The sequence below is a fragment of the Anser cygnoides genome, chromosome 21, assembly GCF_040182565.1.
Source record: "Anser cygnoides isolate HZ-2024a breed goose chromosome 21, Taihu_goose_T2T_genome, whole genome shotgun sequence".
Classification (NCBI taxonomy): domain Eukaryota; kingdom Metazoa; phylum Chordata; class Aves; order Anseriformes; family Anatidae; genus Anser; species Anser cygnoides.
The window spans coordinates 4,693,256-4,716,329 of NC_089893.1; the positions used below are offsets into that span (position 1 = coordinate 4,693,256).

At 60.3% G+C, this 23,074-nt stretch overlaps 1 protein-coding gene across 3 annotated transcripts in view; it reads right to left on the reverse strand.

The window, feature by feature from the left end:
• The window catches only part of NECTIN1 (nectin cell adhesion molecule 1), an 87,981-nt gene extending 65,755 nt beyond the window's left edge, over nucleotides 1-22,226 (reverse strand). For 2 of the 3 annotated variants that reach the window (XM_048063373.2, XM_048063374.2), the window contains exon 1: nucleotides 20,945-22,226. In XM_048063373.2, coding sequence (XP_047919330.1) covers nucleotides 20,945-21,026 — 82 coding nt within the window. In that variant the 5' untranslated portion in view covers nucleotides 21,027-22,226. The remainder of the gene's footprint in view (nucleotides 1-20,944) is intronic. The other variant, XM_066981059.1, reaches the window with a different exon arrangement.
• Nucleotides 22,227-23,074: the final 848 nt, after the last annotated feature.

Sequence of the window (23,074 nt, forward strand, 5' to 3'; positions counted from 1 at the left end):
GGGAGCGAGCCCTGCTGCCCACCGGCCGGTCACGCACCCAGAAGGTGGGAAGCAGGGAGCTGAGGATGCTCACTTGACCCCATCCCGCTGCAGCGGCCCTCCCCTGCCGACACTGCCTCGAAACGTCCGCACGTCATAAACACGAAGGCAAAGATGTCCAGCAACAAAAAGCACCACAAGAGCCTTTTCTAGCCACGGCTCTTCAAAGAGCCCGGCTGCCTTTGTTTGCTGCTGCCTGCTGAGGAAGGATCAGGCCCAAGGACCCTCGCAGTACACAGCGAGCTTGTTTGAAAACTGATCTCAGTCCATTGCCTTCGCTTTTTTGTAAAGTGGAAACGGAGCAAAAGGTCTTGAGGGATGCAGAAAAGTCACCGACTAGATACATAGCCTGCAGAACCTCACCAAGACGTGGTGGAGCCTTTGAACCACTGCTCAAATAGGTTTTAAATGGAGTCCCAGGCCCCGATGCGCTGAAGGTGATGGAGAAGAAAATGAACCGAGCACTTTTGAAGGGACTGTGTACTGAGGACAAATGGCTTTTTCATTGATAACGCCAGGGGCTGAAGCCAAGGGATTCATCAGCATGTTTTGGCATCCCGAGGGACTGCAGGACTCTGCCCACCCTCACATTAAATCACGCATTAACAGGAGCAGAAGTGAAAGGAGAGCGAGGCCTTCCAGCAGCTCGAAATCCATGTAAACTGCTGCCAGAAGCACCCGGGGACTTCAGCTTTTGGATCAACACCTTTAGATGAAGAGAGAGTGATTCTCCTGGGGTACAGACACCAGCCTGCAGCCACACCACTGGGTTTGGGTTCTCCCCTGCCCCGCCACATCACCCCCAGTGGGCACAAGCAGCCGAAAGGGAGGCGATGGCTCGGCTCCTGCCCGCTTGTTCCTGCTCTAACTTATCCGCAGCTTTCTCCGCCATCGTGCCCGGCCTGCCCAGGCTGCGTGCTTTGCTCTTCATTCCCCTCATGAAGCTCCTCTCAGCCTCTCCATCACTTTAATGTCACTCCTGGGACTGAGTCACTGGCATGCGGGAACCCAGGCAAGGAGATGAATCTTGGAGAGACATTAATTAGTTCTGCCATATTCATAAATTAATAAATCTCTCATCTATTCTCCAGATTTAATTTCCCATCCCTGTGTTTTCCCTTCCTGTCACACAAACACTACTAAGAAATGGTGGAAGGCACAAGGGGTGATCGAGGAGGCTTCACAGAAGGACCCATCTTGTACCCTTGCAGAGCTCCTGAGCATCTCCAGAAAATGATACCAACCTAGGGAAATGCTCCTAAGGCTGCAGGGGCAGAAAGGCAAGAGGAGAAGAAACCCGGCCCTCTCTGTAGAAAGCTCTACGTTTTTTACAGGGGCTGCCTCGCTGGAGAGCCCATGGCATGAGAGCCTGTTCTGTCCACAAATGACATACAAAGTGCCGGCCTCCTGAAAATGTTTTAACCCGGACACCCCAAATCCCAAGCCGCAAAGAGGAACATCGGCTGAACCGACCTCTTCCTCCCCCAGAGCCCCCCTGGCAGGGCGACTTCCTACCCCGATTTCTAAGCAAAGCTCTGGGCTTTTTCCTTCTCCCTTTGCAAACTGCCCCTCTCTGGGAGCCGACCCCGCGAGCGGATCGCGTTTCTGACTCATCACTTAAAGATGAAGCATTCGGGCCCGGCGCTCAGCCCAGCCCCTGTAAAACGATGCTCGGCCTCTTCTGCCTCCCACCCCGGCTGCCCCTCTGAAGCGCCAGCAGACGGAGGCAGCGCCAAGCCAGCTGCCTTTGGTTTAGGGGAGGAATTTGTGACCCCCAGTCTGACACTGCGAGACCTGATGCTGCTCCCCATCTCAGCAAAGACAGGGGCTCAGGAGGAGCATCCACGAGCAGCAGCAGGAAGGGGAGGATCCCTAAGATCCCACTGTGGTCCATCAGCTCTTTTCCTTCCCGGAGGCACACACCCCACCTCGCAGCCCCTGCACTTCCCAGCCTCGCTTGCTGTTTCTTGCTGGCAAAAAGAGGCAAGACAAAGGGAGGATTCTCGCCCAAAAATACGCACTCAAACCGGGAATAAGAGCAGGGGTACATCCTGTGCACCAGGACGTTCACTGACGCAGACCCAGGGCAAAGCCAACGTTTTCCTCCCTCGTTGCTTCGGGAAAGCAGAGGCAATCCCCCAAAGACAGCACGAACCTATTGTGCAGGCGGCGACCTATATTCTGGCCACATACAGCGGAAAAGCAACAACAAAGGACAGCAGCCCTGCCCCCTGCCCCACTCCCCGCAGATGTCTGCTGTCTGCTGGCTAATCCGCCGGGGTAGCCAGGCACCGAGCTCCCTCCCGCCTCGGTCAGCGGTGTCACACTGCAGGAGGTCACGGTGGTTGGCCCCAATCCCTGTTCCCACCCCCATTCCCATCCCCATCCCCATCTCCATCCTCTTTCCTCATCCCCATCCCCACCCTCTTCCTTATACCCATCCCTATCTGCACCCCTATCCCCATCCACACCCCCATTTCCCATCCCATCCCCAGCCCCATCCCTATTCCCCTCTCTTGCCCCATCCCCATCCACACCCCCATTTCCCACCCCCATCCCTATCCCCATCCTCTTCCTCACCCCCATCCACACCCCCATTTCCCATCCCCATCCCTATCCCCATCCCCATCCTCTTCTTCACCCTCATCCCCATCTGCACCCCCATCCCCATCCTCTTCCTCATCCCCATCCCTATTCCCCTCTGTTACCCCATCCCCATCCCCATCCCCGTCCCCATTCCCCTCTCCCCATCCCCATCCCACTGCTGGACCCGGCCCCTCTCCCCACCACGAGCATCCCCGAGCATGGGGAGGGGGCTCGGCAGAGCCGGGGGAAGGGGGGGCCATGCTGGGGGAAGGTTTTATCATCTCGGCTCCCGCCATGAGCAGGAACAAAGCGATGGGGCCAGGAATGCAGAGCAACCAACAGCATTTCTATGCTAATGAGCGCTCCGAGTCAGATCCCGCCGCCTGTGGCAAATTGAAGTGAAAATCCAGGCTTGAAAGGACGCAACTTTAATGTCCGAGGAGCGTCGCTGGGCTCCAGCACCGCTCCCGCTCCCTCGGTTTTATTTTTAATTGACTCCTACGAAGCCGGAGTACGCGTTCACCTTTCCAAACGGAACGGCCGCTGCAACCGAAAATCAGCACCGTGAAGTGCTAACAGAGAGATTTTGTGCTGTTCACTCCCTGGACTCCATCCCCAAGCCTCAGCGGCCTGCCCAGCACAAAGGATGCTCCAGCAGAGCCGAACCCTCGCCTCCCCTCGCGCCTGTGCAGAGGATGGGGCCGGATCCTGCACCACGTGTCCCCTGCACGCCGATGGACGGGGCCGTGCGAGGTGGCGGACAGGAACAGCCCTGTCCCCCATGGCCTCCAGAACCTGTACAGGTTCTCACCCGCTCCTCCTCTGACATCTCTACAGGACATGGCACTCAGGACACCAGCAATATTTAGGGAAAAATTTCAAATCTGCCCTGAGCTGCAGAATTCCCATGCTTTGTTCGGTTAAGGGGACAAGAGACCGACTTGGTGGGGCTGTAAAGGGGGCTGGTCTTCTCTCGGCTTCAGAAAATGCATTCTGAAAATGCATTTTTCAGACGCATTCACTGCTTCTTTTATGGCCTGAACAACAGCTCAAGGAGACCACGGGTGACAGATGCCAGAGCACGGCGCGGTCAGCTTCTCCCAGCCTTTCTAACGACGGTAGGGAGCAGGCACTCGGTGCCTCTACCAGTGGTGAAAAAACCCAAACCCAGCATTGCATTCCCATCCCCGGCAGTCGCCCCGCTCCCCGTTCTTCCAGTCATCCCCAGCAGCTCACAGCAGTTGCTGCACTTGGTCCAGCGCCGTGCCACAGCCCCAGCTCCACCTCTGCAGCCACCGGCACGGCCGGCACCCAGCGCCCTGCTCCTGCAGAAACAAGACCTGACACGGCGCTGGCCCCTGGGGGGTGGGCTGCCGGCCTCCCTGACCTAATCCAGTCGCTGTTTTTTAGCGGGCACGATGTTCCCATCAGCGGGAAGCAGAGCTGACGTGCCGGTGCTTGGTCCCTCTCGCAAACAAACCGTGCCCTCCTACACACGGCAAACACCAGCTGGCTAAGCCTCGGCTGTCCCGCTGCTTATTCCCAGGGGATGGTAAATCCAGAGGCCTCGCCTTGCAAAACGTACTGGAGGAGATCTCCACGGATTGCCAAAATTCCTAAAGCGAGCCCAAGTCAGGGTGGAAATGTTGCAAACGGGAGCAAGCGGGATCCTGCGTGGGCGCTGCGCAGGGGCGCAGGAGCCAGGAGCTGGGAGCGAGCTCTGCCAGCGCGGCGCTGTGGGGTCTGGCGGCTCCCAGCACGGGCAGGGTTCGCCCCCGTCTCCCTGGAAAGAGGCTGTAGCTGGAGGTGAGCAGCAGGTTTTGGAGGTTAGTGTGCCAGCGTCTCTCCAAAAGAAGGGAGAAGGGGAGAAGAGAAGCTCCCCGGGGCCCGGGAGGGGCAGGATGCTGCAGCCCGGCCGCTGGGTGGTATCCTGCCTGCGGCACTGCCTTCGGCTCAGGGCTGGGGACAAGGAGAGCCGCTGGAGGCTCCCCTCTGAATGCTGCCACCTTCTAATTTGGCAATGGGCCCCCCAAAAACCTGCGTGCCTCCTCTGTGGGCTGACCTTGGCCCGAAGGTGGCTTTTTGTGGGGAACAGTAAAGCAACGAGCCAGATGGCCCGGCTGCGGACTCCAGGATGCTTCCAACCATAGGTGCCCGCTGCAAACGTTTCTGTCGGTGGCCAGAATTGCTAATGGGGGAATCAAAGCTCAGCTTCTCTCCCCCAGGAGCCTGCGGCAGGGTTTCTGCACTGATGGCTGTGCAGGGCCTGGCTGCCTAACGCCACCGGAGCCAGAGGGAAGGCTCGCCGGGGAAGCCAGGTCCTATCCCTCCCACCTGCATCCAACCACGTGAGCAGACCTGCAGTAAAACCCTGAGAAGGAGCAGGAGAAGGGACATGGCACTTCTTTTATAAATAATACTTCTCCCTGGGTGCCAGTCGTTTCAGCTGCTCTGGCATTTGGGAAGGTGGCTCACTGGGAACCGAGGTGTTTGGGAAACCTGCCGCCGAGCAGCGCGCTGCAATCTGAGAATAACTGATTAATTAAGAGCTGACCCTGAGCTTTTTGGAACGGCTGGCCCTATCCGCCTAGCTCTAAAACCAGAAAAAGTGATTTTCGTGTTTCGCCGACCAACCGAATCCAGCTCCAGCCCTCTGATTAAATATTAACCGCTTCGCGCAGACCACAAGCAGGATCCACAGCTATTTATTGCTCCGAAGGCAGCTGCAGCAAGAAGCAAACCAAACAGAGCCAGCCGGGAACGAATGGTGTCGTCCCCGCCGAGCCTCCCATGTGCGCCTGAGTCAGCGTGCAGCCAGGAGGCATTTCAGAGCACGTGTCACTGGGCGCAGCGCTGCTGCTGGGGGGGATCTCTGCTGGGAACGCGGGGCCGAGCCACCGACAGCCCCATCCAGGGCTGCTCACGTCAATGCTCTCCCCTCTGGACCCCGCTGCAGAGCTCTGCAGAGCTAGCACGGCTTCGGGAGGGTGAGGCGCTGCCGCGTGCTTCAGGCCTTTTGTTCCCTCTGCAAAGGAGAGTGGCGGCCGTGGCTTGACAACGATGTTTGGGGATGTAAAAAGAGGTGCGGGTGGGGGGGTGGGACCACGCTGAGCGGTGCTCAGCCAGCAACCAGAGCGTGCAGCCGCAGGAATCCGTGCAGACGCCTTCCTGCATCGCTCAGCTCTGAGCAGGGGCAGGGGGGGCACAAGCGTGGGACGTGGGTGGGAGCCAAAGGCAAAGCCCCCAGGCCAGCGCTGCCCATTTCGTGCACCCCCCGCAGCATCCTGCAGCTCAAAGCCAGGCTGTGCCTGCAGCCCCGGCTCGCCCCGTGCCACGCGGGGCTAGGTGATGCTAACGCCGCCCGCGCGCTCCGTGCCATCCTTCGAAGGCTTTTCCCCGGGCTTCCTAGTGTCACACGATGCCCCGGAGCAACAGGACAGAAGGTGATTGTTCCCCATTTTATTTCTAATTATGATTGGAAATCAAAAAGCAGCCGTGCTCCTGCTCGGGCCCCGAGCCAGCCCCGGCGTCCCTCCCCCCGGTTTCACAGCCGTACGCTCGGGTTTCTGATGCCCAGAGATCAAATAACGCATCACTCAGGGTAAGATATTATCCCCTATTACCAATTCAATGCAAACAGCTCTCCTCTTCCCCGGATTAAAAGCCAATTAAAGAACGCTGCTTTTCAAGGGGAGAGGGAGCCGAGGGGAGGATTTTTGGTGTTTTCTTTTCCTTTTGGTCTCTGGCAAGGAGGCGATGTCCCACCTAAGTGTTACCGAAGAGTTCTCTTCGAATCGTATTGATTTTGCTCAGAATATTTTGGGACTCCTGTCAGCAGAGGAAAAGAGAAACCCAGAAAGGCCAACAACAGAATCTCAACGACTCGCGTCCTAAAATAGACAAAAAGGAAGAAATTTTACTTGCTGGAGGATCAATGGCGTTTGCTTAAGTCAGCAAGTGGTGTTTTGGGTTTCAGACCTGTCTCGGGGCAAGGAAGCCGTACTCTCAAGGTGAACAGCAAGCTCATAAATCTGGGAGAAGCTTCCAGCCCAGAACATGCTGCTTCCCCACTGCAGGGAGGGCCGAGCCAGCAGGAAAAGGGCATTTGCTCTGCAAACAAGGAGCAGGATGAGCGCTTGTAAATCGCGAGTCCCAGGGGAGCAGGTGACATTCAGCCCTGCTGCACTCGGATCTGGGACACGAGAGGCGGGAGGAAGGTGACTTTACGCCAGCTCTACACTCACAAGGGCCACGGGGCTGATTCTCTGCTTCCCACAGCCATCGCTGGGCTACCGGGGCTGTGTTCAGGGCCACAGGCTCGGCTCTGGTCCCAAGTGCCCCGTCCTGCCCCGGGAGCAGACAGGTCCAGGGACACGTCCAGTGGAAACCTTAAAGCCAGAGAAAATCCCCCAGCAGGGACTGCAGCCAGCACGGCGGGCCTCCAGCGCAAGGTACACAGCGATAACTCACTTAATCGATCCCGTTTCCCTAGATTTAGTAAAAACAAACAAAAAGCCTCATCATCGAGAAGCCCCGGCTGCCTTTCCTGCCAGCATCGCACCCAGGTGGGGAGAGCTTCCCCGATGCCTGCTGCCCCCCGCCTGGCTCGTGGGCACAAAAAACCAGGCTCCTGCCCGCCGATCCCATGCACGGCCCTGTACTGGTCTCTTCCACGGGAATTTGGTTCAAAAAAAAGGCATTTAGCACAGCCGTCTGCTTCGGCAGGTAGGCAGGCGACCTGACGAGGTCCTCTGCAACCCGAATTATCTCCTGTTTCCACAAGGATGCTAAAGCGGCGCACAAACATGTCTGTCTATCTGTCAATCTGTCACTTTGCGTTCGCTTCATTTTCGTCTGTCACACATTAGCCCGGATCTCACTGTCTACAAGCAGATAGTTATTTGTTGCTTCCTCTTTCGTTTGCTTTTTAAAAGCCATTTCCACTCAAATTATACACAGCCACGCACGGATACACGCATCCATACGCAGACAGCAGCAAGCCACATCCTCCGGCCTCTCTGCTCCGGGCTTATTTAGTGCAAAGGACCAGGGAAAGCTCTGAGCAGGGACCCTGCGTGTAAAATCCCACGGCCAAACTCTCCCCAGCCTCCTCCAGCTCGCTTTCGCCTCCGGTGCCGGGGCAGAGCAGGCGGCCAGGCAGGGCGCAGCTCGCAGCCCGCTTGCCAGCACTTGCCCACCTGCAGACGTGTTCCCCTGCGACCGCAGGCTTTGCATGGCGAGAGGAGGGGCCCCAATGCAGCCCGGCACGCAGGAACCCCAAATCTTGCTCCCACCGCCGGGGCTGAGCGCGAGCACCGATGCTGGAGACGTCCCCTGGCTCAGCACCGCACCGGTGGCTTCAGCCTGGGGAGCCACCGTGGACAGAAAAGTGGTGGGACAGGGACATTGCCGCGGCTTGGAGGGCACAATGGGACCAAAACGGCTGCTCTCTGGCTGGGCGCGTGCCGATATCGTGCATTGTGTCGGGGATGGGAGCAGGATGGGAGCAGCGGGGGGAGGCAGGGGCCGGGACGCAGGCTCCGTGGCTGGATCCCTCCCTCTCCCCTCCGTTTCCGCCCAGGAAAAGGAAGACTTCTCCCCGCCTGCGTTATTTTCCCGGCGTTCCCCCAACCGCTGCTGCTGGTGAAACCCCATCTCAAAGCCTCCCCGTCGCCACGGCAACGGGCCGAAAATGAACAGATGGTCCTGGGCAGCCCGAGCCCACCCCAGGGGCAGCGATGCGGGGCCGTGGCCGCACGCCTCTGGGACAGGGACGTGCCCACGGGGGGACTCCTGTGCTCCCCTCCCGAGGGGCAGGAACCCTCTGGGACCCATCACCCATGGACTCCCCATCCTATGGGGTGAGCTGGGTGCTGCCAGGCCTGTGGAGCATCCCCCTGCCCTCCCCAGCCCTCGGTTGGAGGGATCACAGAGCGGGAGGGTGCAGGGCTCAGCTGGTGCTGGGTCTCCCAGAGGGGTTCAGACTGGGATGGGTGACGATAAAACCAGGCTGCTAATCCCCCTGCGGATTACATGGGACTGTGGCACGAGGCTTTGGAGCCGCCGAACACCCAGACCCTCCTGGAGGTACCCCAAAAATCCCGGACTACGTGCGGGAAGGTGCGCGGCACGTCCCCCTGGCACGCGGGGAGGATGCACGGGGCCAAACGCTCCTCCCCGCGCCACGCTGCTGCCTTTCCCGCGGCCCTGGCACGGGAACGGGGCTCCTGGCCTCGGGGGGGGCCCGGCCCGGCCCAACCGGCTCCCAGCCCACACCCGTGAGAAGAGCCGGGGCCCGTCCTGCCTCTCAGGTGTGGCCCTGCGCCTCCGGGCTCCCGCTGCTGCCAGCCTGGATGCGGCCGGGAGGAGGGAGCGGGAGGCGCTTGGCAGCCTCCAGGCTCGGATGGGGGCGTCTGCAGCACCCCCAGCTCCTTCCCAAGGGGTCCCTTGGGATTTTGGGTTTCTGCTGGGGGGCAGACCCCTTGGGAGGCTGTGGTTTGTGGCACCCCGAACGTGCTCGGTGATGAGAGCAGGCCCCCAGGCAGGCGCAGCGCTTCGCCCCAGCCAGCCCGGGAGGCCGGCGACAGAAATGGGTACAAACCCCAGGTGTTTGGGTTCCTCCGCCACCAGAACCCACGCCCTTCCCAACAAACAGCCAAACCCAGCCTCCCACGGCCAGCGGGCTCCCGGCCCTCTCACCGGGCTTGGCTGCAAGAGGGAAACGCGCAGCCACAGCCCCCAGCGGAGCCGAGCGCGGGGCTGGCGTGCCGGCCCTGGAGCTGCTCCAGCCCTTTCTTCCCCAGCCCGGCAAGCCCTAAAACCCACAGCTCGTCTCTGCAGAACAGGTTCGGCACAGCAGCAGCCGTGCCAGCTTCCCACGCAGCAGCACAGCCCAGCCTGCCCCGCACCCCCTGCCCCAATAGCCCTTCTCTTTTTTTCGCCCTGCTCTCTTCCTGGATCAAAGCTGCCTCCCCTCCCCGTATTACAAGCGTTATTTGGCTCGGAGATAAGAAGCTCTCCAGCAGCTCTTTATTAATCCCACTGGAGGCAGGAAGAAGGCAGCGAGGAAGGACTCGGCGTGGCCAGGACAGAGACAAATGGCCCACAAAACACCTCTGCAGCAGAGAGGCATGTGCGGGTTTGCTTCTTTTTTTTTTTCCCAGCAGGTCTCACGGGAAGCACGGGTAATAATTAACAATTATCGAACTTTAAACTTTCCATTCCTCTCTCTGTCCCGACAAGGCTTTTGTAATAACTGACCAGCGTGGAGCTCTGCCAGCCTGGTGTGTGGGGGCAGCAGGGGCAGGGAGGGGGCTGCAGCAGGATGCTGGGGCTCAGCCCGCTGCCCCCTTGCTTTTGCACCGAGCATCTTTGCACCCCTCACCTACCATCAAACCGCCCCCCAGGTAATGACTGCAAACCAGAAGTGACCCAAATGCAATGCTGGCGGGGCGAAAATCAAAAGGAAAGCGAGCAGGGAAGCCAATGGACCACGTCCTCCCACCTCCACAGCTCCAACCCATGCACCACGCACTCAGAAACCGGGTCCGGCCTTTGCCCTGGCAGAGGATTTGTGCAAATCGTGCAAAACAGTTCTAAAATCTAAATGTCTTCTAAAATCCCTGGGCAAGGAGCTGTGTGATCTCGGCTGCTGGGGAAAATGGCAGAACAAAGGGGAGTTGCCTTCCCCCGTGCTTTTTAGATGGTCTCCTGCTCGAAGGGAGGCACGTGGGCACGGCGAGGAGCCCTGCAGATGCAGGGTAGGAGACGAGGACAGCCAGCAGCGGCTTTGGACAGGGCAAGGCACACGGAGGCGAACGGAGCTAGCCAAGGATATTCCAGGGAGCTTGTGGCAAAGCCAAGAGACGCTGCCAGCCCTTCTGAGCTCAGCCTGCCTTTGCCATCACCTCCAGGCCAAGCTTTCCCTTGAAGTAAAAGCTGATTCACGCCCGGTGGAAGTCGGCGTGAGGTGGCAGGTCCGCCCGCTGCCAGCGAGCACCACGGGCCTGCAAGGTGCTCCGCGGGCACGGCAGCGCTGGGACGTCAAGGATGCGAAAAATATACATATATCTGAAAAGTGTGACTTTAGCCTTATATTTCTGAGGTGAATTTAGAGCCAGTGAAAGGCCTCGGATCGATATCAGCAGAGCTGCGAGCTGGAGTCCTCCCCTTAGCCGCGGACAGGGCACAGCTGAGGCAGCATCTGCACAGGCAGCCTGCCCACGGCCTCCGCCAGCGGGCCTCGCTCCGACCTTGCCGGGTCGCCTTGAAGAGCAAGAGGGAAACTCCCCCTCCTTCCTTCCTCCCCCTTCCGAGCAGCTTTTGTTCCCCAGCACCATGAGGAGATGGCTGCCGGGTGACTTCACCCGGGTGCGCTCTGTCTGGAGGAGCGGCTGCGTCCGGACAAACCCCACGCCCGCCCAGATGCCATCCTGCCCCGTGCGCAGCCAGTCCCACGGAGCTCAAGGCCATTTCGCAGCGTATTTTGAGGCAAAAGCAGCCCTAGAAAGGGTTTATTTACCTGGCTGGCTCTGGCATGATGATCTAATACAGATATACCCAGCTTCTGTCCTGTCACGGCAGCACATGTGTACAGCCCCATGCCCAGTGACCTTTGCAAAACGTGTTGTGGGTTCTCCCTGTACAAAGTCGGGATCAATTCAGCTGCCAGGCTTTGCCCACGTTACCCCTGCTAATTGGAATTACAGCAGGCAGACAGCCTACAGCCTTCACTCTGTCTCCCCATCACTTGTCATAATGCAACCAAAATCCCGCTCGCTCGCTCCTGAGCGCTCCTCAGGGCGCTCCTCGCTGCCCCGTACGAGGCACCCAAGGGCTGCGGCCAGGTCGGGGAGCACCCAAGGGTGGTGCCAAGCACTGGGCTGAGCCCCCGGCCCCGCAACTCCCCCCTGCCTGCAGAGCCTGCCCAGCAGAGGCCACACACATCCCACACCGAAATCTCGACGGATTTACGGAGCCGGGGTGATGCCCAGCAGGCACAGCACCCGGGATTTGTTGGGCATTATCAAGCGGCGTAACGCAGGGCTGCATTACCCACACGAGGCAGGGATTGGCAGCCCGGACCTACTCGCCTCCCCAGAGCCTGGCCATAAACAAAACTTAAATAATTAGAGTGCTTGGGCGGAGATGCAGCCTCTAAGTATTCCTAGGCTCACGCAAATAAAGGAAATAAATTCTTGGAAGGTGCCAGGCTGGATGGGGCAGAGGGAGGCTCATTTTCCACATCACTTGAGAGCAGCCGTTATAAATCTCGCTGAAAGATGCACCTCCCCAGGCTAGCGATATTTTTAAACTCCGGGAGAGAGGGGAGAGAAAAAAAAAAAAAACACATTTTAGTATTTACACCACAGGCGAAAAGAGTATTTAAAAATCAGGATACATTTTTGAAAGTCTGTTCCTGCCATGCCAAGGAAGAAAGAAAGAATATTCGTTCTAGAGAGTGATAAGTGGAAAAATCAGCCCCGGAGAATTCGTTCCTATCCCCATCCTGCTCTTGCAGGCTGCGAAGCCGAATTCCCAGCAGGACTGGGGGCTGGGGGGCTCTCCCACTGGCAACTTTGTGGTGCACCTCCCAGCTGGATCAGTCCCAAAGGCAGAGCAGCTCCTCTGAATCCTGGGGGGTGACTCCGGCGCTGCCCCTGCTTGTGCCTGGGACAAGGTCCCAGGGGACAGGAGGTGACCCGGCACCCCCACGGGATCAGCAGCCAGGGTTACTGGGCTGGGAGCCCGAGCCTGTAACCAGACGCAGCGGGGCCAGGCGCAGGGACCTGCTGCTGGATGTCGAGTGAAGGACGTGGCCCTGGAGCCGGCACAGCCCCGCGTGGTGTCCCCCCCCCCGAGCAGCACGTCCCAGCCCTGCTGCGTGGCAAGGCCACCTGGGCTCTGGGGCAGGGGAATGCAGGCGGCACCCTGCGCTGAATCACCACGCCAGTTTTAATTTCTGATGCTTTAACGTCCCTGCCGGTTAGCGTTTCCGTCCCTGCACAGAGCGGCGAGCGGGGCCGGCTCCCTTTCGGGCAGCCGTCTAGGAAATCCCGTCGGTGGCTGGCCGAGCGCAGGTGGAGCAGCCCTGCATGGCCACACGCCGTGTCCTCAGCCTTGCTCTCTGGGTTCCTGAGGATAAACCAGACCCTGCTGGAGCATCCCTATCCTCTGCAACCGCTGCCGCGCTCCTCCTGCGTAACTCAGCCCCTAATTGCCCCCGGGTCCTCAGGCTCTGACAGCATTCCCCTTTTTACGAGCTGTGCTCTGTGCAAGCCTCTCTCCTTCCCATCCCTCCCACCTCCTTCCAGGACTGCTGCCATCCTCCCAGGAGGATCCCATTCCGCCTGTATCAAAGGGATACACGAACACACCCATTAGACATCAGAGCACCAAGCAAATCCCCAAACAAGCTGCCTCCCGAGATCAGAGCGCGCTGCAATCATCCCTCTGCAAGGAGATCCCACTAAGCCTTGCCCCGTCCCTGGGATCCCGCTGAGGTAGGTTTGGCAAGCTCAGACCCATCACCAGTAAAAGTCTGCACCACACTTGCACCAGAGAGCTTCAGGCCTCATGCAGGTCCCCTTGCAGCGTGCAGGTCCCCTTGCAGCATGCAGTGGATGGCCAGAGGCTGTCCCGCATGGGGTGCCCTGCCTGCAGGAGGGCGCTGCTGCTGCCTGGGTCTCGCGTCCCCCTGCAGCAGGGGCTGAGCTGGGCCATGCTGCAGGTGTCCCGAGCCATGGCAGCACGTCCCCTCCTCTGAATACCCCCGGGACCCAGGGGAAAAGCAGCACGGGGAGCCGGGAGCGCTGCCCGCGGGCTGGACGTGCCCGCGCTGGGGCAAGCACCGGGGCAGAAGTGGTGCTTGCGTGTCGGTTCACGTGTTGGTGCACGAGTGCCTTTCATAACCGTGGCCTCAAAGGGAAAAGCCAGGAGCTTCTTCTAAAGGCTTTCGTAAGAAACCATGTGCACTCTGACACAAGGAGCGGAGCACTTGGCTTTGAAGCCGTGACGATCGGTGTCCTGCAGGTTTCCATCCCGGGCTCGCTGGGACCACCCTGTTCAGCCCCTAACCCCCAGGTCTCAGCCCCAAAATCCAAGAACACGAGCTCATCCCTCCAAAGCGAGATCCCCAGCTCCAGCGTGTCCAGCGGGGGGGGACACCACAGACTACAGCACCCAGCAGCACTGCCAGCAGAGCCCGGAGGGGTCCCGTATCCCATGGAAACTGCGGCAGCTGATCCGAATTAGGAGATGGCAGGGATGCTGCTGTGCGACACGGCCCTGTCCCAAATGCCTATAAATGGGCACAGCCTCGCTTCCCCCCCGCGTCCCCAAAAAGCCGGTCGGTGCCGAGCCCCCGTGCCGGTGCTGCTGATGATGGGAAGAGCACGAGCAGCCCCAGCACCCGCCGGCTCGTGCTGTCGCCTCCGCTGGGCTCCGCCAAACCACGACAGCCCCAAGTGACGCAGGCCTTGGGTAGGCGACACGGGCAGGAGCAGCGGCAGTGCGAGGGCAGCCTGCATGCTGGGAGCAACTTGGAGCAGGGGAGATCTTTTTCCTGTGTGCAATTCCAGCCCCTGAACAGACTTTGATCATCCATCCTTAACATTTCCTCCAGACTTAGCTCTCCCCCAGGCTACGCAGCCCATCAGCACAAGGGCTCTGGTGGGGAGGTGACTCAGGGCTGGGCTACAAGGGGTCTCAGTGCTTATTACCTAACCCAGGAAAGTCAAAAAAAAAAAACAAAACAACAACATTATACACATCTCACCATGAAAGAAGTAGCCATAACTTGATGCAACTTAATTCCCCAGTGCAACCGATGTGTTCCTGACTGCAGGCTTTGCAAGGATATTTCAGGTGCTGGCACCAAGTTGTCCCCCTGCCTGCCCTGGCATTTACTCCGTGGGCATGCAGCACACATCAGCCTGCGACACAGTGGCTCTGGAGCTGGGAGAGCTGGGGCTGCTGCACTCCAGGACCACCTCTCTGCTTCTTGCCCCTACCCAGGGGAGCACAAGGAGAGGTCTCAAGGCAGGGGGACCTCCGGCAGCGCCGTGGGTTTGGGCTAGGGGGAAGCCGTGACGCCACGGGGCGCTGACAGCTCACCCAGCCCCGGACTCTGAGCTCAGGCAGTTTGTTTGGGCTGGTCAAGGACGGGCAGGGTTCATTCCGCCCTCGCTGCTCGCCCCTGCCCCGAGTGTTGCCGTGTCTCACGCGGCGAAATATTGAGCTGCTCGGCACAGAAACCGTGAGAAGACGGTGACGGAGATGCTGACCTTTCTCCTCACCTAGCCAGCTCTCTGTGTTTGCCTCCAGTAATCCCCGCTCATCGTATTAAACTCTCCCCTGGTCTATGACTTCTGCCCATCAGGGACGGTGTGTAACCCCGGCTTTGCTAGGACACTCGGCACAACATCCTCTAATCAAAGGGCTCTGCTTGGGCTCTCGAGCCCTATCGGCCTCTTCTACATGTTAGCACCGAGTCCTTAGCCAGAGCTCTGCCCCCAGACCTCCTCCTCGGGCCGTCTCTCAGTGAAAATGAGCACTGAAACCCTTCCCAACTAGCACACCTCTCAGTCCAGGGGTATCCCGCTGGTGGATAAGAATTGAAAGCTGTTTCTGCACAACGTGGCCACGGACCCTCCATCACGGCAGCCCGTGCCGACCCCCCCGACAAGGCAGGGTTTGCTCTCAGGTGGCCGCGGGGTGCTCGGTGCCAGCCCCGTGCCTCCCACACAGCTGCGCCTTTGTGCGCGGAGCCGTCCTCGCCTGTCCCCAGCGCGGCGGGGCTGGATGCTGGCCACCAGCTGCGGGCTGCGCGCCCCCTCTGTCCTGCTCCTGCCTGCGGGTGCCTCCCTCCAACACGGGGGGAGGAAGGGATCTTCCACGGGAAAGGAAAAACAGGCTCGAGCTCGGTCCGATTTACGGGGTTTTCCCAAGTAGAAAGAGAAGTGCTGAGAAGAGAGATGGAGGCAGAGCCCTCGTGGCTAACCAGGCTTGGGAGCACCTTCTGTCTCCGAGCCAGGTGGCCCATCTGGTACCTGCTGCTGCTGAGAGGCAGCGATGTGATTTGTGGGCCTGTCCCTAACATTCCTGCACGGCTGGGAGCAGACGGAGCCACTTCGCCATCTCCTGCAGTCGGGAAGGCACACGGCCAGCCCCGTGCGGTGGTTTTCGGTCACCTCCTTCAGCACCTTCCCTTCCAGAGCAGGGGAATGGAGACGAGAAGGTTCAGCAGGTTGGGTCCAGCCCCAGCACGCCACGGCGAAGCCAAAGGGACCGGCGACGCTGGCCAGGTTCCCCCCAAACCCGTGCCACGTGGGGCACGAGCAGCCTGGGACGGGCACGCAGCAGGGACTGCAGCTCGTGCTCCCCCTCTCACGCCAGCAGCTGCTGCTCGTCTGCCTCGGGACTGCTGCAGAGCCGAGAGCCGCTGCAGCTTTTGCGATGCCAGCCGGTATAAACGCTGCATAAGCCCCAGGGACGAGGAGAAACAGCGAATGGACAGCAGTGCCTTAAACTCCTTGGGTGCCCATGGAGGCAGGGAGAGGCAGAAACGGCAGCAGAGGGCATTAACACGACTCGGTGCTGAGAACAACAGCCCCTGAACCTGCAACTTTCACTTCCCTCCTGTTAGTGCGTGACACGGTGGGAAGGCAGGACCTGAAACCCAGCAGAGGGGCATGGTGAAAGGCCAGAGCGGTGCCTGTCTGCCTGCCCGGGGGTTTAACTTGCAGATCAGGCAAATCTGTCCTTCCTCCCGCGGACAACACTTCTGCATTTGGGCAGCTCGGGCAGGAGTTTCTCCTCTGTCACGGATTCCCCATGGAGCCAGGCTGGTTTGCACGCTCGGTGCATCACCTTCCCCTGGCCTGAACCTCCCCTGGGAGAAGCCGAGGAAACCGAAAGGCCAGGAAGGTGCCTGTGGCTCAACAGCAGCTAGAGGGAAAGCAAAGGAACGTTTCACGGGAGGCTTCGTGCTTTAGTTAAGCAAACGTTCACCTGCAATATCGATCTGGGGTCGGTGCAGAGCTCTGAATTCTCTGTGCTGGGACGGCGGGGCTCTGGTAATTAACACCGGAGGTGTCTCACGTGCAAACCGGGTCCCAGCTCCAGCGGCTGGCGGCACCAGCTCACCCTGCATCAGCGCTGCCCTCATTTAACGACGTGGTTTTGAATGCAACATCTCCAGGGGCTGTGCGGGTCGCAGTCCCTGTGTCCCTCTCTTGCTTTTCACACTGCTGCGCCTTGCTGGCCTGTGAAAATGGCAGCAAGAGCCTCCACAACCTTGAGCAATGATGTTGCAAGATGCAAACCTCTTCTCAGAGGCCTGAGGACCGCGGCTGTCCATCCGAGGAGCGAGCAGCTCCTCCCTGCAGCACTCACTGCAGCCTTCTGCTCTTCCCAAAAGTCCTTCTCCCGGGTGCTGTTCCCGTCTCCCCCCCAGGGCTGGCGGTGCTGTGCAGCTCCCCGGGGTGCTGCCGGTGGGAAAGAGCCTTCCCCTGGCTTTGTGGCTGCTGTGCCCGCCTTGGGATGGGCTGTCCCCGCTGTCCCCAGCCTCAGTGGCCCGAGCAGAGGGCGCGGGGTGCCCGTGGACGCGCGGGCCTGGGAAGCAGGTCACGCCAACCGGCTCTTCAGGTTCCCTCCGTGATTCAGCTGAGGCGTGCGCGGTGCCCAGAGGATCCTTCGGGTGCCTCCCTGCAAGCTCGGCGTCGCGGCCGGCCCGGCTGCAGCCCAGAGGAGGGGCGACGCGAGGAGGGATGCGCCCGGCCCCGCCGCCACCGGCACCTCGTGGGCCACCAGCTGGCTGCAAGCACCCGGCTGGCGCTAGCCACAACGTGGCGACGTCCCTGCCTCTGCACAGCCCTTTGAGGATGGGTCTGTGTGCATCAGGCTGGGGGTTTTTGCTTGATTAGTGCTGCTGGTTGAGAGAGCAAGGAGCACAAACTACGGCCGTGCCCCGGCTCTGAGCACGGCTGCTCGGGGGCTCAGCTGGCTCCCAGCCTCGCTCACCAATTCACGCCGGGTGAGGACTCGCCGGGTCGGTTCCCCTGCAGCGAGCCGGGTTTAATGAGAAAACATCAGCAAAGGGCACTGCCTCGCTTCCTGACATAGCCTGGTGTTGTCGTTTTGGAGTTTCAGGAGGACAGAAACGAATAAAAACGAACAAAGCAAAGGCCGAACAAAACTTCAGAGACTTTTGGCCTTCTGGAAGCTGTTTCGGGACATTAAAGAGGACGGACTGGATCCTGCAGCGGCACGCTGTGACTGCTGCCCGTGCCCTGAGAGCTGCCCCATCTCCCCAAAGGAGCCCGCCCTGCAGCTGCAGCCCCGTCTGACCCGAGGCCTGGGTCAGCCAGTGCCGCTTTCGAGAGCCGCGATGGAAAAAAACCCACGCCACGGCTTCCAACACCTCCCCGGCTCTCCCCCGCTGGGGATCTCAAAGCACTTCGCAGAGGAAGACTCGCAGGGCCCTGCCTGAGCCCGAGAGGTAGCCCGGCAATGGCAGGCAGGAATTTGTCTCCAGCCAGAGGGGACAAAAACAGGGCCTTCGCTCCTCGTGGCTGCACCCCGAGCTGCACCGAGCTTCATGCGGGGATACACGGGCAGGTTGTTAAAGCCTGCAGAGCATAAATCCAACCACAAGTGTTCGGAGCCTCTGACAATCAGCTGGCGGGGCTCTTCCCTCCTCAGCACCCTATGGCTTCACCACGGCCCCTGTTCGCACTAACACCTTGCCACCCCGATCCCACAGCCGTGTGGGACCTGGCTAGGGGCCCCAGGCGGGCAGGCAGGCAGACGTGCATGGAAGGCTGCAGGAACCCTGCTCTGAACCCTTTTTGGATGATGGAGACAACTGCATTGAGCACGACTTGTAAAGCAGATTTTTATAAGGGGCTCCTTACAGCTGCTACAGCGGGCAACTATTTCCTTGTCAGCAGTGCTGGCAGAAAGGGGAAGCGGTGTGCGTGGATGGGGACAAAAATCAAATGGCATTGATCAGACGGGCACAAATGTTTTCCAGAAAGCCCGTGGTGTCTCCTGCCTTCCTCCCATCCTTCCGGTGCTAGGTACCAAACAGCATTTTCCAAAAAAAGCCCGCAGCCACTAATTCACTTCTAGCAGAGAATCCTAAGTTACCCTCTCCCCTTCTCCTTGATGAGCAAGCCCGTCTGCGTTCGGAGCTCCCATATGGCTTGTTCCATATATCCCCCCAGCTTCTTTTGGCACAACACACTGCCAAACCTGCCTCGGTGTGCCGTCCAGACCCGAACTTCAGCAAGGACCGTCAGCACGGGGTGGCTTTGTGCAGCACCATAACGTGCTGCTCCCTCCCCGCAGCTCCGGGATGCGTCCACAGAAGCCCCCGAATGACTGGGAGGGACGAGCGAACGAACGCGTAGCAGAGCACCAGCCAGTCCACAAACGTGCTGCAGCCACCACCGAACTGGTCCAGCCGAGAGCGGCGCCCACGCGGGCTGCAGGGCACCCCGTGATCCCGACGGATGGGGTCGGGAGGGATTTTTCCTGCCCGTGCCCTTTGCTTTTCTGGGTGCACCCAGCGCCGGCTCGCTCCGGCAGAGCTGTCAGGGCAGGACAAACTGCCGGGCTACCGCGGAGTGGCAGGAGACGAGATTGTCTGAGTGCTGCCAGCGCCTCGACAGCAGCCAGAAATAGAAGAGGTGGGGAGAAGAAGTCTCCTGTGGCAGGGCAAGGTGAAATGCCAGGCTTGCCCCCGAGTGTCTCTCCTCAGTGGAAGCAATTCCTGCGGGGATTTGGGGGAGGATAAACCCCTTCTGGTTAACCTGGCACAGTCACCGCAGCGTCACTGCAGCCCCAGCGCCTTTCCCAGGGCCGTGGGGAGGGTTTGGCGCACGGGGCTGCCTGGTGGAGGGGCAGGAGGGAGGGAAGCCCCTGGTAGGAACTGCACGGAAAGTTTTGAGCCTCCTCCAGAGCTCAGCCAGGCACCTGCCTGGAGCACAGAGGAGTGCAGGGAGCCCGAGGCTGTCCCTTCCATCACCCCTTTTTGCAATGCACAGCAGATCCCTTTGTACCGGCAGTACAGAGGCATTACCCAGACCCGGTTTCTCTTCATTCACCTTTCCCCTCTCACCAAGCCGCCCGGTTTCTCGACCAGCCAGCCCCCATTTCACCTCTGCCTTCACCCATTTCAGCCGGACCCCCCCCGGCACTGCGCTCTGCCCACCTCCCGTGCCCGGGCTGATGCCACCTCCAGCTCTGCCGCCACCCGCAGCCCCCGGGCCCTGGCGTTTGCCCTGGTGGCCAGAGCTTTGGCTCACGCCCTGCTGCCCGCAGCCCCAGCTCACAGCCCAGCCAGCCCGGCCGCTCCTCTAGCCCCAAGAGAGGAGGAACAGAGGCACTGCCCCCCCGTCCTCACCACAACTCCTGCAGACGCAGGCTGTCCCTCGCCCCTGCCCGGGGGTGGCACACGCGCCCGCTGCCCCCGCTCCAGACCCTGCCACCCCCAGATCGCCTCGAAAAAGCAAACAGGCGTCCTGCTTTCGCCTCCCAGCTCGTTCACAAGCCTTGCAAACCCGACGTGCTGGTCGCCCTGCCACGGGAACGTTTCCACAGCCCTCCAGGATGGCGTTAACCCCTTCTGCGTGGCAGCAGAAGAACCCCCCTCCCCGGGCACGTTACGACACGGGTCGCCCACCCGCTGCTGAGAGCTGGGCTGAAGCCCAGGGCGGCACCGAGCCCCGGCTGGGGACACGGCCCGAATCCTTGCCCATCTCCTTCCCAACAACCCCAGCCAGGCACGCCAAGCACAAAGCAAGCCGGGGAAGGTCTGAGACCCGGGAGCAGCCCAGCTCCTCTGCAAAAGGGCCCGTGGGAAGTGTGTGTGTGTTGGGGGGGGGCACTTTGGGGCCGGCTGAAACCTCGCTGTCTCCTCCCGCAACATCTGGGCTCAGCACCCAGCCTCGTGGCTCCCTTCCCCGGGCAGCCCGGCTGCCGTGCCTCGCCAGCCGTCTGCTCGATCCCAAAAGCAAAAACAAAACCGCCTGGGCTCGCAGGGCCGGGGAGCCCGCTGCCTGCAGCTGCTTCCCAAACAAACCATCGCCTTGTTCCTCCCCACACCGGGGGGGGGGGGGATCCGGCCCCGACCCCCTCCCACCCCCAGGCAGATGCATCCACACCTGCTCCAGAGGCGCACCCCAAAAAGCCTCTCCCGTCCCTCCCAGCACCCTTTACCCCCCCAAAACACCCCAAAACCCGCCCCGGGGGGGCTGCCCCGATCCCGCAGAGCCCCAACCCAGCAGCGGGGGGGGTCCGGCCGGCAGCGGCTCACCTGGGGAGAGCGCGGCCGCCAGGATGCAAACTCCGATAGTCCACCAAGATGCAGGGCAACTTGTGTGCAGCTGTGAAGCCATGAGAGTTCCTTCCGAGAAATGGGCAAGGGGCGGTCTGGCAGCGTCGCTGGCCCCCCCCCCCCCCCCCTCCTTCAGCCCTCCCCGCCCGCGGTGCTGCTTTAAAAAAAAAAAAAAAAGGAAAAAATGGAGGTGCGGGAGGGTAAAGGGGCGGTGAGGGCGGCAGGAGAGCAGGCAGGAGGCTTTGGGGTCCGGGGGGAGCTTGGCACATCCGCGGGGTCCCCGGGGCTCGGCGGGGCGCGGTGCTTTCCTCCGGGCAGCGAGCACGTCCGAGGGGCTGGCCGGGAGGGGAGGGGAAATCCACCGGAAAAAAAAAAAAGGATGGGATAAAAAAAGGAAAAAGGTTAAAAGGGAAAGGAGAAAGGGGGGAAAAAAAAAGGAGAAAGGGAGAAAAGGGTAAAGGAAAACGAGAAAGGTTAAAAGAGAAAGGAAAGGTAAAAAAAAAAGGTAAAGGGTTAAAAAAGGGAAAAAGGTTAAAGGAAAAAGGAGAAAGGTTAAAAGAGAAGGAAAGGTAAAAGAAAGGAAAAGGGTTAAAGGAAAAGGGTTAAAAAAGGAAAAGGGTTAAAAAAGGTTAAAAGAAGCAAAAAGGGTTAAAAAAGAGGGGAAAGGTTAGAAAAAAAGAGGAAAAAGGGGGGAAAGGGGTTAAAAGAAGAGGGAAAGGTTTAAGGAAAGAGGGAAAAGGTTTAGAAGAAGAGCAAAAGGTTAAAAATAAGAGGGAAAAGGTTAAAAATAAGAGGAGAAAGGTTTAAAAAAAAAGAGGAAAAAGGTTTAAAAACGAGCAAAAACCTTTAAAAAAAGGCAAAAAGCTTCCAAAAAAAAAAAAAAAAGACCGAAAAGCTTCCCCCCCCCAAAAAAAAATCAAATCGGGGGCGGGGGGGTGGGGGTTGGAGGGGTGTAAAGCAGCCGAAGAGAAGCAGGGAGCAGCCCTGGGCCGTGCCGTGGCTCCGGCGGCGGGGCTGGGCAGCCCCCGGCCGCTGCCTCCGCTCGGCGGGCGCCGGGAGCCCGGCGGCGCTCAGGGGGCCGGGGCCGGGGCCGGAGCCGGGGCCGGGGCCGGGGCGAGCCGGTGGCGGCGCTCCATGGCCGGGCGAGGGGCTCTGCCCGGGCTCGCAGGGCACGGCCGGCCGCTTGCACACGCAGCCGCCGCTCGCACACACGCACTCACACTCACACGCGCGCTCCCGGGCGGGGCGGAGGCGGCGGCGCTCGCCCTCTCCTCCGTGATGTCAGTGCGGAGCCGAGGGAGGAGGGAGCTGCGTTAACTCTTTGCCTGCTCCGCAGCCTCCTCCCGGCCGCCCGAGGCTCGCCCGGGGCCGCCCGGAGGCCGCCGCCGAGGCCCGGCCTCGCTCCTTGCCTCCCGGCCTCCCCTGCAGCCTCCTCGCCGCTGCCTTTTGTTCCCAAAGCGGGGGGGAAAGCAGAGGCTGGGCACCCCTCCGCCGGTCCCCGGCTCATCTCCGCTGCTTCATCACCCAGCTTTCGGGGGGGTGGAGGCCCGCGGGTCCCCGGTTCCCCCCGGTTTGGGGTCTGGAGGCTCGCCCTCCGAATTTCCCCGGCGGTGGTGGCACGCCTGGACATGGCTGCTGGCAGCACGCCGCCTGCTTGGCCATCGACACGGCGGGTAAATGCACCTTACATCAACCCTGCGGGAGATGGATGTGGCTGGCGCACGGAATCTGCAGCCACACTCATAAATATACATACATTTTGTGTGCGAGCCCCAATATACAGCGTTTTTATGGAAGAAGGAGCCTGTTGTGGCCACGCTCTGCGCGCCTCGATAAGGGAAGGGCTTCAGAAGCAGCGCAAGGGCTGAAGCACAGGAGGAGGGAGGCACTGCTCCGCCGCGCTGTAGCAGCCCTTGTTTTGTGGACGCGGACGCAGCCTTCGTGGCTCCCTTGCTAAGGAGGTGTTTAGCCTGCGAACGGAGCCGCCTCGGCCTCGCCGAGGATGCTGAACCCCAAACAAAGATGTGAACAACAACGACAACAACCGACAACAAAAGTCCTGTTGATTTCAAGCTCCATTAGAACAACACGGGAACAAATCAATGCCTG